Here is a 19,128-nt window from a genome sequence, read left to right as displayed (position 1 = left end):
AATCCACCATATCCTGTAACTCTTCTTCATTATCCCTGTCTCTCTCTGCCTCTCTTTTCTCCTCCACTCCTCCAAAGCAAGCTTTGTCCATCCTCCACTCCTGACTTGTTCTTTCCTGGGTGAGTCGGAGCTACTCCTTTAATCCCAGACCTGGGAGTACTTCTGGTGTTGGGACATGGTCTGTCAGAAGCAGTTCCGAGTCAGGTGGAGGTCCCATGAAATAGTGATTTTACATCTCCACAGAAACCCCACCATTCCATATCCCAACCACCGGTGGCACCAAACAGAAGCCAAGCTGCATTCCCAAACTCCAGTTCCCAACATGCCCTGTGGGTATTCTAGCCCAGCAATGCTGGCCATTGAACATAACAGGAGTAGAAGTACTCAGAAGTTTTTGTCTCGCCTGGTTCTTCCATTGCACTGGCCTTCCCAGTTGGATAAGGGTTTGTGTTCCATCCTGTCCGGGATGTGAGCCAGTGTGTGAGCAACTTGTAATATCTGCAGTCTTTTGTGTAATGAATGTGGAGTAACATGACAGCAATGAGCAAAGTGTTTATCTTGTCCATTCTCTGCAGGCAGCATACTTCTTCAGTCAGTTCGGTCTTCTACTTGTTATTAGTTATTTAAATCAGACAGAATGGTTCCACAGTGGTAGTGCTGTTGCCTTGCATTTGGGAGACCGGGTCCTCCCTGCGTGGAGCTTGCATGTTCTCCACGTGCCTGTGTGGGTTTCCTTTGGATGCTTTGGGTTCCTTCCACAGCCCAGAGATGTGCAGGTTTGGTAGTCCTAAATTGGCCTAGTGTGTGGTTTTGTGTTAGTGTTTGTGACTGTCCAGAGTTTATTCCTTTTTTGTACCCTGTGTTAGCTGGGATAGGCTTCAGTGCCCCTTGCAACCCTATTAAGGACTAATTGAGTTAGACATTCGAATGAGTGTTATTACAATTTTCTATAAATATTGCAAATTTTTTATGCTCAGGAAAATTATTGGGGCAGCATGATGCCCAGTTAGTCCCCATTGGTGCCTCATAGCTTGGTTATACTGCTGGCCCATTCACTGTCTGTGTGACATTTGTGTATTAAAGCGGGTTTTTCACCGACATTCCAAAAACCTGCTCATGAAGTTCTTTGGAGCTCCTAACCAAGCTTGAGGGTGCCTAAGTGAACCATCCAGAGTCGGTTCCCACCTTATACTCCCATGATAACCTTCAGCTCCCTGTGGACCTGCAATGGAAAAATCAGATTTAGAGCATTGATAGAGCAATGAACTAAATCCTTTTATAAATTAGAAATAATTAAACAATAACAAAAAAAAAAAGGTTAACATCTTGCATCCAAAAAAGTGTCATCCATCCATCCATTTTCTAACCCGCTGAATCCGAATACAGGGTCATGGGGGTCTGCTGGAGCCAATCCCAGCCAACACAGGGCACAAGGCAGGAACCAATCCTGGGTAGGGTGCCAACCCACCGCAGGACACACACAAACACACACTAGGGCCAATGTAGAATCGCCAATCCACCTAATCTGCATTGCTTTGGATTGCGGGAGGAAACCGGAGCGCCCAGAGGAAACCCACGCAGACATGGGGAGAACGTGCAAACTCCACGCAGGGAGGACCTGGGAAGCGAACCCAGGTCCCCTAACTGCGAGGCAGCAGCGCTACCACTGCGCCACCGTGCCGCCCAAAAAAGTGTTATGAAGCAAAATTGGATCAAATCGATTTTTATGTTTAACTAGCTGACCCCCACGGCTCTGCCCATGTAGTAATGAAACAGGACAAACTTTAAAAACCAATAAAAAAAATGTAAAAAAAAGTAATTCTGGCCAAGCGGAAGGTAGGTACACTCCAACATCAAACGTCTGCACTGTATCTAATCTTGTTCAGCTCTGATGGGTGAGCTTTCCCCGCGTGGGGAGAAAAGCACGTGGCCGTGATATCTCTGCCAATTAGCAGGTACTCTCTAAAAGACACGTAGCTCTGATCACTCTCTCAAAAATGTCAAACGATACTCCATAATAATCTGTAGATGATAATGTCTGCTGAACAAACAGGTATCGCTAGCTCAGCAGAGACAACGTGCACTCCAACACATGGCGAGAGGCAGAGCGACTCGAACAGAGGCTGGCACGTGTGTGAGAAAGGCCTCGCCCGGCTCCCCACTCCTGATGTCCTGCCTCCACTTCCCCTAGGACTCAAATAAATCGGTCCCACAAGAGAACTATGATACTTAGCACGATGAGAGAAGTCGCAAAATCAACTGAAATGTTCAGGCAAATTATGGAAAAAAAACGCGATCTAAATCCGTTAAGTAGTTCTTTTAATGAAACGCAGACAAACATACATATAGACAGACAGACTTGGATTTTAAGTATATACTAGGGGGCTCGGCCCCCTGCTCACTTCGCTCGCCCACCATTGTTACATATGCATTATTTTCACTTTTACTTTAAAACTTTTGTAAAAACAATACTTGTCCTTTATTTCCGGCCCTGGGCGTGGTTACATTTCTTTCTCACAGGACGTATAATGCTGCTCATGTTGCGAAGGTTGAACCCACGTTAAGAAGATGCCATCAGATCAGCTGCTGTCTTTCTGCTGCTGCTGCTGCTGCTGGCGAGCTGCATGTTTTGTTTTGTTTAAAAACCTGTACAGCAGCTGTCCTTTTGCCACTTTGCGTCTCTGTCGCTCGCATTGTGAAGGGGTGGAGGGGCTGAACACACGTAAGGAAAAGCAGTCGGATGATCTGCTGACTTGCTGCTGCTGGAGAGCTGCGTGTTCTGCTTGCCGCTTTTCGTTGTTTTAAGAGCTGGGAGCACATGAAGCGCGCCTGCCAAAAGCATTTCAACAACTGCTAGGTTAGATGTCCGTAAACTTGTTTTAAATATTGTCTCATTGTCTCGCGTGACGTTATGCGGGAATTGTCTTCCAAGAAGATCACGTCTTGTCTCCCTAGTCTCCCTCCCAAGATTTTTTTTTATAATGCAGAGATATACTTGCCGTCCCCCGCAGCTCCACCCATGTAGTAGAGAAACAGGGCAAACTTTAAAAATCAATAAACAAAATGATATCGCTAGCTAAGCAGAGACAAGTTACACTCCAAAACGCAGAACTACACTGACTCGAAAGGAGGCTGGCGCATGAGTGAGGAGGGCCAGGCCCGGCGCCCTACTCCTGAAGTGACGCTTCCCCTTCCCCTGGGCCAGCAGCCTCTGTCTCAGATTAGTGCGACTATATCGCTCCTGCAAGCAAACTATGATTATATATATATGATTATGTGAAGTATCTATCTATCTATCTATCTATCTATCTATCTATCTATCTATCTATCTATCTATCTATCTATTATCTATCTATATATATATATATAGTAATATATACATATATATCTCTCTATATAAACTTCATTTGGATCTTGATCTTTGTTTGTCCACGAATGAATTAAAAGAAGAAGCACTAGATGGCAGTAGAGAGACAGCTAAAACATAGGCATTGCATTAAGAATCTCCTCCAGGCTTATACTACTGAAGACTGTAGTACGCCAGTCACACCTCAAAACACAGACATTCAAACTAAACAAATTGTTGTGCTTTAAATTAACTAAAGACATCTTCATTTAGATCTTGATCTTTATTTGTCCGAATTCCACTCATGCGTAGACCACCTTCCAGTTTAGTATGTTGTTGTTACTCACGGATGTCAACAATGTGGCGGAATAACGAAAGGGGTGGTGGACAGTGTTACGCTGATTAGCTCCTGAGGCCTGGTTAGAGAATGAGATTGCCGAAGATAAAAGGTACGTGCCTACGTAACATATGAATGAAAGAAAGACAGTGGGTAAAATGAATGAGAATGTAACAGCACGTTCCGGAAATTATTATTGTTACGTTGTAGCCGGCGAGTGCTGCGCGTGTCACAGTTGTACTGTGGCTTGCTCACATGTCAGTGAAGTGATCTCTATTTATGCATTAAAGAGCCTGGATATCTATGTGTCCCCCTTTATAACCATTGCTCCGTGTATATTGCCTTACTCTTTGGATTGTCACAAAGCAACCTGCGAGATTGGAAAAAGGTTGAGAAGAGATCGTGAGAGGAAGCGACAGTGTCGTGAAAACGAGATGGACTGTGAACGGACAGAAGCAGAAATGCTCCTACACCACCACATATTTACTATTCGGACAGTGATTCCGAGTAGGCCATTCCTATCGAATCAGTGTCCAAGGGTTTTCTTTTGTAATTTTGTTTCCCTTATAAAAAATCATAATGCTGTGCTAAAGGGCCCAGTTCACGACTGGCAGCCGCGTTTAAACAGGTAGCCCTTCACAGACAACTTTAACACGCCAACGTAGTTGGGCACATGCTAGTATATATATATAATATTTACATCTGAAAATGAAGCCTAAGGTTCTTTGCTAAGATCCATCCTTCAGAGGCAACTCTCGCCCTGCAGGTGTTGATAAAAATGAACTCCATTAAAAGCAGATTAATGGCTTAACGTTATCTCTGCAGGAAAGCCATAGCTTTACAGCCGCCCGCTTCTGCATGATCAAATTAGGCTCTTACTGAAAGGGTTTTACTTCAAAGATACAGCGACCACTAGCGTGCTTTCATTTGGAGTGATGGGATGACTGCTAGAAGAAAGTTTCACTGGGACGCTGTCCGAATTGTGTTATTTATCGTATTTGCTTATAGATATGTCAAGAATGTTATAAAGGAGCAAAAGTAATGTCAAGATTTTGCCTTCTGTAAGACTGATTGACTTTTGAAGAATATTCTGCAGCCTTTTGGAGCCAAAGAACAATACAGCCTGACATGACTAAGGAGTGATTTTTGTCCTTTTACTATTTCACTGAAAGTTACACAACATCATTTTTCAAACTTCCTCCTCAGTATTTGTCCCGCGCTAATGCAGGGTCAGCCAACTCACTCGTTTCTCTCAATTTCTCCCGATCTAGAGTGTCGCTTTAGCGTGTCGCATGTCATCCTTCAGTCTATCGAGTCATTGCTTCTTGAGGTGTCCACGTGGTCATTAACCTTATGGGCTTAGACCAACGGTAATCTTTGCTACAGGAGCGGTTTTCTTTTTGGACAACGTGGCCATACCATCACAAGTAGGTTTCCCGTATCTAATCACTAATGGGTGCTCCTGCCATATCCTGCAACAACAACAATTTAATTGATTTCTTGTACAGCCCAAAATCACACAAAGAATACATTTATGGGCTTTAACAGGCCCTGTTATTTGATAGGCCCTACTGAGCCTTGACTCACTAAGAAGACAAGAAAAATTAAATTTGAAATCCATTAAATCATCACAGAAGGACTTGAGCAGCATACAGGATTGGGCAGATTTGTGGCAGATGAAATTTAATGTTAGTAAATTTAAAGTATTACACATAGGAAGTAAAATTATTGAGGTTTGAATACACAATGGGAGGTCAGAATATCGAGAGTACACCTTATGATAAGGATTTAGGAGTCATGGTGGACTCTAAGCTATCGACTTCTTGTCAGTGTTCAGAAGCCATCAAGAAGGCTAACAGAATGTCAGGTTATATAGCGCCTTGATGTGTGGAGTACAAGTCGCAGGAGGTGCTGCTCAAGTCTTTATAACACACTGGTGAGGCCCCATCTGGAGTCCTGTGTGCAGTTTTGGTGTACAGTCTACAAAAGGACATAGCAGCGCTACAAAAAGGTCCAGAGAAGAGCAACTTGGCTGATTCCAGGGCTACAGGGGATAAATTATGAGGAAAGATTAAAAGAGCTGAGCCTTTACAGTTTAAGCAAAAGAAGGTTAACATGAGACATGACTGAAGTGTTTAAAAGTATGAAGGGACACTTGGAATAAGCTATCAAGTAGACATGACATGATAGACAATAAGACTTCAGGGACTTTCAAAACTTGACTTAATGTATTTTTAGAAGAATTAGGTGGATATTACTGGCGAGCTTTGTTGGGCTGAATGCCTTGTTCTCATCTCGTCTTGTTCTGTTATATTTGTACCTTTTGTGAAAGTGTTTCTTTGATATTTGGACTTCAGGCTTCACATATTATACACTTCATGTCTACATTTTGTCAATCTATAATAATAAAAGGCAAAGCCCTCACTGACTCACTGACTGACTGACTGACTCACTCAGTCACTCACTCACCACTAATTCTCCAACTTCCCGTGTAGGTAGAAGGCTGAAATTTGGCAGGTTTATTCCTTACAGCTTACTTACAAAAGTTAAGCAGGTTTCATTTCGAAATTCTACACGTAACGGTCATAACGGTCGACAATGTTATTTATGGCCCCATCTTCACGAAATTTGGTAGGCGGCTTCCCTGTGCTAACCGAAACTGATGTATGTACTTATTTCAATGGTATGACACCACTGTCGGCCGCCATATTGAACTTTCCAACGACACTAATTCTCCAACTTCCCGTGTAGGTAGAAGGCTGACCCCATCTTCACGAAATTTGGTAGGCGGCTTCCCTGCGCTAACCAAACCGATGTAACGGCCCCATCTTATTTGTGGTATGACGCCACTGTCGGCCGCCATATTGAACTTTCCAACGTCACTAATTCTCCAACTTCCCGTGTAGGGAGAAGGCTGAAATTTGACAGGCTAATTCGTTACAGCTTACTTACAAAAGTTAAGCAGGTTTCATTTCGAAATTGATCGCGTAACGGTCATAACGGTCGACAATGTCCGCCATGGTGAACTTTCTTATTTATAGCCCCGTCTTCACGAAATTTGGTAGGTGGCTTCCCTGCACTAACCGAAACCAATGTACGTACTTATTTCGGTGGTATGATGCCACTGTCGGCCGCCATATTGAACTTTTCAACGGTCTTTGTTACTTATGGGCCCATCTTCAAGAAATTTGGTACGCAGGTTCCCAACACTAACTAAATCCTACTTACGTACATTTATACGTCCATAGCCTGCAGCTTGGTCACCGTGTGAGGCGGCGTTGGGTCCCCAATCCTCACACCTCCCACTTTGTTGGCTGCCTGCCTATATAAGGCCGTCTGTCGCTCCAGTCTCTACATTCCCTTCCTTGCTTCGCCATGGGATTCATGTCTCCCTGCTGATAACTGCAGCCTTTTTATTTAATCCACGGCTTCTCCACTGTTTTATTGTTCGTTTATTACGATTATTGTTATTGTGTAGGTATTTTAGACTTACTTTACATTGTTCAGGTACCCATTTCCTTTATCGTTCCAACCGTAATCCCATTAACATGTATATTGAGGTGATCACCATGAATCAAAGAACTGTCACTTACTGAGTGGTTTCCATGCCCGGAGATGCCACCTGCCTTTTTTTCATTCTCTTTGTTACATATTGCACGGCCGTATCAGGCTCACTCTTGATATCCGGAGGAACATTATGTCTTATGTATTGAATGACTGGAACAGGTTCAAGGTGTGGATTGATGACGGTATAGGAGATAATTAGACTACACAGGAGCACTAGAAGAGTGAAATGCTTAAGCCCTTCACCTATGCATCTGCATGTGAGTTGATGGCTGCCGCTGAATTGTTGTCGCTTTCAGGTGTACCGAAATGGCCAAATATTTTACACCTTTGGACAACCACAAATGCCTCTTAAACATCTTAGATTCACAGGTGACGATTTCAGTAGTGGACACTTTGATATTTATGAATGTTTAAACTCTCAAAAGCTGGATGTGAAGTTATCGATGAAACCGGTTGTATACTTACAACGCTTGACAGATGCCGAATGTCTCTTCAACATAAGTCCTACAAATACTGTCGTAATTGAAACAAACAATGAAACTCAAACCGATCATGACAGCAGCAATCCAAGCTGTGAGATTTGAAACAAGATTACAGTTCACATGGCCAACTGTACGTTGCATGCTCAAGAGTAAGCTCAGTGCACAGCTTGGTCATATTATAACCGGAGGGCCGAACTCACAATGTGGTATACAAAGAGATCCTTAACAAATAATTATTGGTATATTTTCCCTCAGTTTAAAAAGTTTCATTTTCTTCTTAATAAAAATGTTAAGGCAGTACTTCGCCGCTGCGAAGCGTGGGTATTTTGCTAGTTATTATTAAAACATGAAAAACGTTTCTGTTTTAAAGATGTGTTTACATAGATCATTGTAGACATGGAACACACATGAAATGCAAGTCTTCCAAATAACGATATAGTATTTATAAAAGGTCTCATTTTGTTTGACTTCTCACTCTATACAACTCTAAGCAACTGACACGCAGGTAAACAGACTTGAGCTGAGAAAACTGTGTGGAGTGGGGGATGTGATAGCAGACTGCTGGCTGCTTATTGACACATTTACAGAACAAAAGACACTGATGGAGAGGTGCGAAGTGATTTAAGGTGGGACGGATCTACGAGGCTCTGGTAATTCTAGTGTTAAATCTACTAAAAAAAAACCTTTTTAGGGAAAAAAATGTGAAGAAATATTGAGAAAGGAAATTCCAAGTAGGTTGGGCATGAAATGAGTGCCAAAAAATTGGGGTAAATACAACACACAAAACAGAAAACAAGTAGTTCTCTTCACCAAGCTTTTAGTTTTTTTTGTCAGATGTTTCCATGGTATACAGAAGTATAATTACAGACATTTTATACGTTTCAAAGGCTTTTATTGACAATTACATTAAGTTTACACAAAGAGTTCATATTTGCAGTGTTGGCCCTTCTTCAGTTTTCCTGGTTTCCATTTCTGCATTTTTGTTCAGGAATATACCCGTGTAATAATTCATTTCATTTATACAGCACTTTTCAAGGTATTCAGAGCACTTTACACAGTGATTGGAGAGCCACTTCAACCACCATTATTGTGCAGCATCCACCTGGATGATGCGATGGCATCCATTTTGCGCTAGTACGCACACCACATATTTGCTATTAGGTGAAGTGGTGAAAGATAGTTAGCTAATCAGAGACAGGGGTTGACTAGGGGGCCAGAATGACTATAGTAGGCAATTTAGCCAGGACATCGAGATACACCCCACACTTTATGAAAGATGCCCAGAGATCTTTAATGACCACAGAGAGTCAGGACCTCAAGTTTACGTCTCATCCGGAGGGACTACATCCTTTATACAGCACAGTGTCCCCGTCCCTGCACTGCTGCATTGGGATCCACTTTCAGAACACAAGGTTGGCACCCCCTGCTGGCCTCACCAACACCTCTTCCAGAAACAACCCAAGCTTTTTTTCTGGTTGGTCTCCCATCCTATTACTGGAACACGCTTAGCTTCAGGTGGGTGACCCATTCTGAAGTACACGTGGTATGGCTGTAGATGATGAGAATTAATCTCTTAAAATGGCAATGATCATATTCTGGTTCTTTATTCGCAAACTATTGATGGTATTTGAATTTGTGTGCCCAGATGTGTAAGTAGAGTGCAGAAGGGGAATGAAATGAAGAGCTAGTTAATGTAAATTAGGCACATCTTTAAAATGTATTACATTTGTTATATTTTGATGTTTGTGGGCTGAAGCAATTAAATGTACAGCAAAATGAAAAAAGTATTTGCTATGCTTATGTCAAGGCTGCTCCTTTATTCCTTTTCAGAGTCACTTTTCCATTAAGAAGGGGGCTGCAGCACTGGGAATCGGTACCGACAGTGTTGTTTTAGTCAAGGTTGATGAGAGGTACGTTTACAATATTTATTTATTTTTATTTTTTTTAACTTTTTACATAACTGATGTCATTAAGGCTACTAAACATTCATGTAATAAAATGTAGTTTCCTTCCACAGAGGTAAAATGATCCCATCTGATCTGGAACGAAGAATCATTGAAGCCAAACAAAAGGTAACCAATAGGCCCCGGCTTCAGACCAAAATATCAAGATTTATGAAATACTAGAGGTGGGCATGATGTGACAAAATCCCAAAAATCCAACAACTAATATTATAACTGACAAATCCTGTTAAATGAACCCCCTAGAGCCGGGCCTGTTTCAGGGGAAAGTCTGCTGTATGAACATAAATTTATTTAATGTTTTCTTTTTTAATAGATAGATAGATAGATAGATAGATAGATAGATAGATAGATAGATAGATAGATAGATAGATAGATAGATAGATAGATAGATAGATAGATAGATGATGGATCTTCTAATGCATCATTTGATAGTAACGATCCATCCATTATCTAACCCACTATATCCTAACTACAGGGTTACGGGGGCTCTGCTGGGGACAATTTTTTTCTGTAATTTGCTTGAACATTCCGGTTGATTTTGTGACTTCTCTCATTGCGCTAAGAATCACAATTCACTAGCAGGAGCGATATATTCACGCTAATCCGAGAGACAGAGGCTGCGGGCCGAGGATAGGGCGAAGCATGACGTTAGGAGTGGGGACCCTTCTCTCTGTCCTGTTTCACTACAACAAGTGCAAAGCTGAGGGGGATGGCTAGTATGTTTATAAAAGTATTTTTACTTTTACAAATTAGACTACACTTAGTGGAGAACAAGTCTGGAAACCATCCAGTCCATCAAGCTCATCTGTTTAGCTGTCCCATCCAGATCCTTCCTAAAGATTTTCAAGGTTTCTGCTTCAACTCCATATCTCAGTAGTTTGTTCCAAATTCCCACAACTCTTTGTGTAAAGACGTGCTTCCTGGCTTCAGTTTTTAATGCACTTCCCTTAATTTCCGCTGGTGTCCTCAATTACGTGATTCCCCCTTAAGCCAATGGATGTTCTGCATCAAAGTCTTTGAGGATTTTTGAAGACCTGGGTGAGGTCCCCACACAGTCTCCTCTGCTTGAGACTAAACGGGTTGAATTCTCACAGTCTGTCACAGTAGGACAGGGGTGTCCAAGTCCAACCCTGGAGGGCTGCAGTCGCTGAAGGTTTTCCTTCCTGACACTTTTTTTAATGAGTAACCATTTATTTATTTATATGAGAGCAACCATTAAGAAGGATATCAGGGAGACTAAAAGACAGATGGAGAGGAATACAGCAGATAAGGCAAAAGAAGATCATAAGAGATTGCTTCAGTATTTTATTAGCAAAAAAACAGTCAAGAAGGAGGTGAAGTGCATCAGGTATACTAAAGGGGAATTAAAAGATACAGACAGTGAAATAGCAGATGCCCTAAACTTACATTTTTCTGAGGTCTTTACAAGTGAGCAAGTGGATAACCTGCCAGAGGTAAACGCGACTACTAAGGAGGTACGGAGAGATTTGGAAATTGTAGAGGGAGAAGTGCTGCTCAGATTAAATAGGCTGAAATCAATCAAATCACCGGGACCAGATAATATTTATCCTCGTGCTCTTAAGGAGGCTAGACAGTACAGATATAAACCCTTGACACATATTTTTAGGAAGTCACTGCGCACTGGAGAGATTCCGAAGGACTTGAAAATGGCAAATATCATCCCATTATATAAAAAGGGTGACAGGGCAGATTGAAGCAACTATACACCAGTAAGCTTAACCTGCATCACAGGAAAATGAATGGAAGGAATCATTAAGGATACGATTGAGCTACACATGGCATGGATAGGAGTTATTAGGAACAGTCAACATGAGGTCAGAAGAGGGAGGTCGTGTTTTACTAACATGCTGGAATTCTATGAGGAGGCAACAAAAGGATACGATCAAAGTGGAGCTTATGATATTATTTATCTGGACTTTCAGAAAGCATTTGATGAGGTGCCACAAGAGAGGTTGGGCATCAAAATAAAAGAAGTGGCAGTTCAGGGTGATGTTTGTAGATGAGTGAAGAATTGGCTCAGACACAGGAAGCAGAGGGTGGTGGTGTGAGGAACCTCATTAGAACTGGCCGATGTTAAGAGTGGTGACCAGCAGGGTTCAGTGCTAGGGCCGCTGCTATTTTTAATATACTGTATATAAATGATTTAGATAGGAATATACAGAGGTGTGAAAAACTATTTGCCCCCTTCCTGATTTCTTATTCTTTTGCATGTTTGTCACATAAAATGTTTCTGATCATCAAACACATTTAACCATTTAGTCAAATATAACACAAGTAAACACAAAATGCAGTTTTTAAATGATGGTTTTAATTATTTATGGAGAAAAAAAATCCAAACCTACATGGCCCTGTGTGAAAAAGTAATTGCCCCCTGAACCTAATAACTGGTTGGGCCACCCTTAGCAGCAATAACTGCAATCAAGCGTTTGCGATAACTTGCAATGAGTCTTTTACAGCGCTCTGGAGGAATTTTGGCCCACTCATCTTTGCAGAAAACTGCAAGTTTGTCCTTTATGAATAACACCCTATGAATGGATATATACAGTATATATAAGTGTTTATTACAGTTTTACAACTACTAAGCCTTTTCGACTTTTATTCAATATTTGCATTTGTATCTCAGCACCTTCAAATCTCGTTATTATGTTAAGAGGAAAATCATTTCTGACATACACTTTTGTTTCATTTTCCAGGGTTATGTGCCATTTTTTGTGAGTGCTACAGCTGGCACCACCGTGTATGGCGCATTTGATCCCCTCATAGCCATCGCAGATGTGTGCAGGAAGTACAAGATTTGGATGCACGTTGACGTAAGTACGGACAGAAAGTCGTAATGAATCAAGAACATCACTTGGTACAACTTTTTAGCTGGTATAAATAATGGAGCCTTGACACAAAAAGAGGTTTGGGGCAGCCTCCCATATACTTGACAAATGGCTGCTAAAGCGGAAAAAAGGTTGCAAGGAAATGGTCTTTACAGACAAGAGTCCAAAATAGAACTGAGGTCTGGTACAGACATGGTGGGTTTTAAAAATGGAGGGAGGATTTGACGTCTCCGGGGTGGAACCGGAAATGACATCATAGGGCCCAGGTAGAATTTCCCGCATTTGGTCTGCGGGGAAAAAAGAGAAAAGGTCAGTGCACTCTGCCACCCCCTGGTCTGACTTGGAATTACCTTCTTTCAAGCCTTTGTGACACAGCACAAGTTGCTTTATCACTGTCTCTTCCTGGAAAACTGCAGCAAAAGCAATCTGCAAAAAACGTCTTCAACAAAGTATTCAGCCTCCATCACATTTTTCACATTAAGGTGCAGTCCTTGTGCTAAAATCATTTAAATTAATTTCTTCCTCATTAAACAACACTTGATATTCAGGAATGGCAAAGCCAAAACAGGATTTTAGGAGATTTTGCAAATTTATTACAAATAGAAAAACGGAATATGCCATTGACATGAGTATTCAGACCCTTAGCTACGACATTTGAAATTTGATGTATTCCATTCCATTGATCGTCCTTGAGATGTTTCTACACCTTGTTTGGAGTTCACCTGTGGTCAGAGGATTAGGGAAGGCACACAACTGTCTGTTGAAGGTCCCACAGTGGAGCGAAAACCAAAGTTATGAGTTTGCTTCTTCCTATCTGGTACTCTCTTTAACCGTGGCTTCTGTGGAGTCCATCCCAATTACAACCCTTGTTATCAGACAGTTATCTGTCTTTTCACAAGGTGGTTTCCCACCGCTGGAACTTTTATGAGGATCCAGGAGCTTTTTACAAACTCAAGAACTTTGCTAGTGCTTCCACCACAGGACCCTGGGCCATTTGTAGTTCTAGGTAATTATTTTTGACTCCTACTCCAGGGTATGTACTTTGTATTCAACCAGAAACAATCATGGTTGGAGCTCGGATGATGAATTTTGATGACTGGTTGACGACAAGCACTGGCAGCATCTTACAAATCTGTTGAGAGAGTTATTGGTGAAGGTGGAGCACTGCATTATTCTTCATAGCCGCCAGCCATACACTGAACTGAAGCAATAAGCAGAGGTTTCAGGGGGAAGTCACCTGTGAACCCCTGAATGCAACTCACTTCCTGCTGTATCACTCTTTGCATGTGACAGGATTTTCCTGTTGTGTGATGAGACCGTAATAAACGAAAGTGGCCAGGACCCAAAAAATGGCCCAGAGTCTACATTATAAAGAAACAAACCATAGGGAGTCACTTTTAGACATGCTAGTGGGCGGAGCTCATTTCATTGTTGTGGACTCCGCCCCCTTATGTCAGATTCTCCATAAAAGCACCACTTGTGGTCGCACTCCTGACAAAGGCTTCAACTGAAGACAGCAGAGCAGCCTGACTCTGAGTGCAGCAGAGAAATTTTTCAAGTTATAATTATTCAGGTTATCTGAGTTTTTAAAATTATTCAAGTCATTCAGTTGCTTTTTTTCCTACAAAAGACTCCAAACATGAGACATGAAAGGAAGTCAATTATCATTTTAATGAAGTGCTATAAGAAAAGCTTGTGGAGTCTTTGGTTATCATAAGAAAAATAAAAATTATCATATATTTGCTGCCATTCAAAAATAATTAGTGAAAGCACTGCAGCTGACAGGAACATTTAGGGAGAAATACATGGAGCAATATTCCAAAAAATTGTGAAAATCATTTTGAGGGAAATTTTAATTATAAAATTGGTCTTTTCCATATGTTCAGGTTGGGTGGTGAAAAAAATTGGTAAGAGGTCGGCATTTTGATGTATTAAATGCATATTTCTTTGTGAACATTTAAATATAACAAGTGATGTATTTTAATAAGGTGGCACGGTGGCGCAGTGGGTAGTGCTGCTGCCTCGCAGTTAGGAGACCCGGGTTCGCTTAACAGGTCCTCCCTGCATGGAGTTTGCATGTTCTCCCCGTTTCTGCGAGGGTTTCCTCCCACAGTCCAAAGACATGCAGGTTAGGTGCATTGGCGATTCTAAATTGTCCCTAGTGTGTGTTGTTGGTGTGTGTGTGTGTCCGCCCTGAGGTGGACTGGCGCCCTGCCCAGGGTTTGTTTCCTGTTTTGCACCCTGTGTTGGCTGGGATTGGCTCCAGCAGACCCCCGTGACCATGTAGTTAGGATATATCGGGTTGGATAATGGATGGATGTATTTTAATACATTTTTAAATGATTTTATTTAACTTGGCTCCTTTGTCTGTTTGTTTGTCTGGGTCAAATCTTGCAACTGATTTTAAACCTACTTTTGGCGAAGCAAATTTCTTCAAATTTGCATACTGTGGTAGACTAGCCCGGACACAAACCCGCAGATACAGGATGTCCCGAATTCACACAGATTTTATTTAAATTCCAGCACACATCACAGTGTCCATGCACCAAACACCTTTCTGAGTCTGTTTCTCTCGCTTCTGGACTTCTACGACCGCCTTTCCTCTAGTCCTCCCGAGCAATACCTTCTTCCTCCCGACTCCGGCTCTCCTGTTTGAGCTCCAGGTGCTCCCTGACAAACTTCCGGCAGCACTTCCTGGTGTGGGAGAAGTGCCGCATGAGCTCCCGGAAGCTCTCCGGGGTTGTCCCATCTAGGGCTCCACAATCCTACGGGCGCCCCCTGGTGGTGACCATGGGCCCCAATAGGGTTGATACTCGGTTCCCGTGACCCCCATACAGACCAGAGCTGCTACCCTCTCTTGGTCCAAGGGAGGTATAATCCCTCTCCCAGTCCTTCCAGGTGTCCTGGCTGGGCATTAGCCCCCCGTCGTCTGCCACAATACATGTTCAGTGTCGATGACAATACAATAATCCGTCAAAACCGATTTAATTACATAACAAATTCTGCCGTAATCAATGGTAATGCAATTCCAATTAATGCACAGATAACAATGAAGCATCAGAGCACACACAGCAAAAGACTCATTGCCCCCAAATGCAGAACCGAACGCCACAGGAGATCTTTTCTACCTGTGGCAATAAGGCTTTATAACTCCTCTTCGTTCTGTAGGTGATCTTTTTCAGCCTTTATGGCAGAATGCTAGTCCCATCCTGTCATCACAAGCAGCTAGCTCATTTTATTCAGGCACAAGTACTAAGTGACTTTTCATAACCTACACTAATAATCTGTATTTAATAATAATCTGTTATATTCTTGTATATTTGCACAATTGTCATATGCTTTGTCATATGCTGTCGTATTTTTGTACATTTGCATAACTTTATCTGTTTACCTTTTTATCTCTATTTTTCTCTATCTCACTGATCACTTCTACCACTTTCTTTTATGTGGAATTGCTCCCTGGACACTTTTTATTGTTTCTTTGTATCAGTATACTGCTGCTGGACTATGTGAATTTCCCCTTGGGATTAATAAAGTATCTATCTATCTATCTATCTATCTATCTATCTATCTATCTATCTATCTATCTATCTATCTATCTATCTATCTATCTATCTATCTAACTGTCATATTTTTGTATATTTGCACGATTACTATTTTTCTCTTTTTAAATCTTCATTGTACTATCTTTATTTCTCTTGTTGCACTGAACATGCCAATGACATAAGAATTTCCCTCGGGATGAATAAAGTTCTTATCTTATCTTATCTTGTCTTAATGCGATATAAGAGCATACAAGTGGGAGACGCATCACATTTCCTCTTCCGGTGAGTGGAGTCAGTAAATACGTGTTCAGACTTTACTTGTTTACTCTTGCGTAGGAGTTGCCTTGATGATCACGGCGGGGGAGAATTGCCTTAAGCTTGCCATTCTGCCATTGATATTTTTTTCGCAGCAATCGAGCACTAATGCATTCAATCAATTAAGAGAATAGCTACTTTCATCATCTATATACAATATATATAATTCACTAAGGGCATGCAAGACACAGAGCGCAAGCCAGACACTGAGGGCATGCAAGACAGTGAGCGCAAGTAAGACAGAGCCCCACCTGCCAACTCTAACCCTTCTACTGCGTCATGGGATGCGTCATGGACAGACAGAGCCACGCACGCCAACTGTAACCGTCCTCCTGAGTACGCAACAACTCACCAAACACAGCCTCAGTCGCTTTCATCTATGCAAAAGTCCACATGCACCTCTGATCCACGTTGACTTTACACCGCACACAAGACAGAGAGCCACGATCGCCAATTCACCGAGCCCCACCCACCAACTCTAACTAAGGGCAAGCAAGACAGAGAGCCCCACCCACCAACTCTAACTAAGGGCAAGCAAGACAGAGAGCCCCGCCCACCAACTCTAAGACCATGGGATACGCACGCATTTAGTGTATAAATGGATATAAATAATTGCATGTAAGCGATTCACCAAAATCTGTTGTATGTAAACGATACTGTTTAAAACGTTTTTGTTTTTTTCATCAGAAAACCCGGTTTCCATGTCTACCTGTATTAGTTTAAATGGCACTTTTACCACTCGCAATCGGGCGGACGCGCTGACGTATCGTGTCGACTGGGCAACACAGTGAATGCGGCGTCTATCTATATATGTCTATGTTTTCCGTAGCCTGCTACAGTAAGGTACTCTCTCGACCATTGGCATTGGTTTCGCTCCTTGTTATTTTCGTTATACTGAGATGGGGGTTTCCTAAGCCTTTGTTATACTAAATTCCTTTCTCGCCGTTTTCTGTTCCTATTCTTACACCGCCATATGCAATGGCAGGCTTCGGCTAGTAAAATATAAAAAGCATAACAACATTGTAATCTCACACCATGCTAAACAAGTTTCAAAAATGGTTTGAATCGATTCATTTATGTGCTCCCCACAATTTTATTTAGTCACATACAACCACAAAAACTGTGATTAAGGAAAAATGTATTTTTTGCTTTTTAGTGCATTTATAAATATCCATCCTCCAACCCGCTATATCCTAACGACAGGGTCACAGGGGTCTGCTGGAGCCAATCCCAGCCAACACAGGACGCAAGGCAGGAAACAAACCCCGAGCAGGGCACACACACGCCTAGAAGACACTACGGACAATTTTAGGATCGCCAATGCACCTAACCTGCATGTCTTTGGACTGTGGGAGGAAACCCACGCAGACACGGGGAGAACATGCAAACTCCACGCAGGTCTCCTAACTGCGAGGCAGCAGCGCTACCCACTGCGCCACCCACATTTATAACTAAAGTAAATAAAATCGTTTTACTTAAAAAACATTTTTTATATATTTTATTGTTTATGATGGCGACGTCTTGCATGTTCAGATGTGCAAGTAGGAATTTATCATTCTCTGGACATGTTACGAAACGTCTGCTACTATTATATGTTTACACTTTCTAATTATTAAAAATAATTGCAAAATACACTCACTTATTTAGACCTATCCTCCTTTTGCTCTCAAAACAGCCTCAGTTCTTAATGGTATGGATTCCACATGACGTTCTAAATATCACTTTGAGATTCTGGTCCATGTTGACTCATCCAGAATGTACATTTGTCTCTCCCCATGTTCACTAATTCTCTTTGTCTTGTTTTGTTGCTGCTGTAGGGAGCCTGGGGTGGAAGCCTCGTCATGTCCAGGAAGCACAGATGGAAGTTAAATGGGATTGACAGGTATCCGATTTGCTTATTTCACATTTCCAACTGAAGGTGCTCAATAAGCTTGACACTGGGGCCCCAGGCTCATTTGTGGGCTATAGCCTCGATAACTGCCATTAACCACTGCGGTTTTGATCGACGTTTCTGAGAAGGAGATTACAGAAGATGTTGTCTTCATTAAAAGGTGTTCATTTGTATCATTTCATTACTCCCAGTATTGCCAAGTACATCCATTATTTTCTTAGCTGTTTAGTTTATCGGGTTACTCTGAGCTGTGCTGGTGTGAGTGTGTGTGACGTGTTTTTGAACTGGGCCCACTGTCTGATGCTGCCCCGTGTGACTATCTAGTTGAACTGGTGGGTTCTTAATAATCAACAAACAAATTGGCATGTAAATAAACTAATGAAGATCACAGCTGGTTAACTGTACACACAATGTAACCCATTTTAAGGAGATTTCCACCACAGAACACAGACAGAAATAATACATTCTCTTTTGTTATTGAAGATTTACATTTTTATTTTATGAATTGCAGTCATAGGTATTGATTGTGACCGGAAGGTACAGACACACAAAGAATTGCCAAATAGTGTTGAGGCTCTAACTGGGCACAGCCTCTTTAATCTTCTTCTTCTTCTTTTGGCTGCTCCCATTAGGGGTCGTCAGCAGTGGATCATCTTCTTCCATATCTTCCTGTCCTCTGCATCTTGCTCTGTTACACCCATCACCTGCATGTCTTCTCTCACCACATCCATAAACGTTCTCTTAGGCCTTCCTCTTCCCTGGCAGCTCTATCCTTAGCATCCTTCTCCCAATATACCCAGCATCTCTCCTCTGCACATGTCCAAACCAATGCAAT

General features: G+C 42.0%; 1 protein-coding gene across 1 annotated transcript in view; it reads left to right on the top strand.

Moving 5' to 3' along the window:
* gad2 (glutamate decarboxylase 2) overlaps positions 1-19,128 on the top strand; it is a 117,632-nt gene that overhangs the window by 75,793 nt on the left and 22,711 nt on the right. Inside the window, exons 8-11 of the mRNA XM_039753912.1 lie at positions 9,563-9,642; positions 9,750-9,804; positions 12,411-12,527; positions 18,220-18,284. Of these exons, the coding sequence (XP_039609846.1) occupies positions 9,563-9,642; positions 9,750-9,804; positions 12,411-12,527; positions 18,220-18,284 (317 nt within the window). The remainder of the gene's footprint in view (positions 1-9,562; positions 9,643-9,749; positions 9,805-12,410; positions 12,528-18,219; positions 18,285-19,128) is intronic.

This window comes from Polypterus senegalus, chromosome 5, assembly GCF_016835505.1.
Source record: "Polypterus senegalus isolate Bchr_013 chromosome 5, ASM1683550v1, whole genome shotgun sequence".
Lineage (NCBI taxonomy): Eukaryota > Metazoa > Chordata > Cladistia > Polypteriformes > Polypteridae > Polypterus > Polypterus senegalus.
Note: the sequence above shows the minus strand (reverse complement) of the source record. Positions and strands in the feature narration are given on the sequence as shown.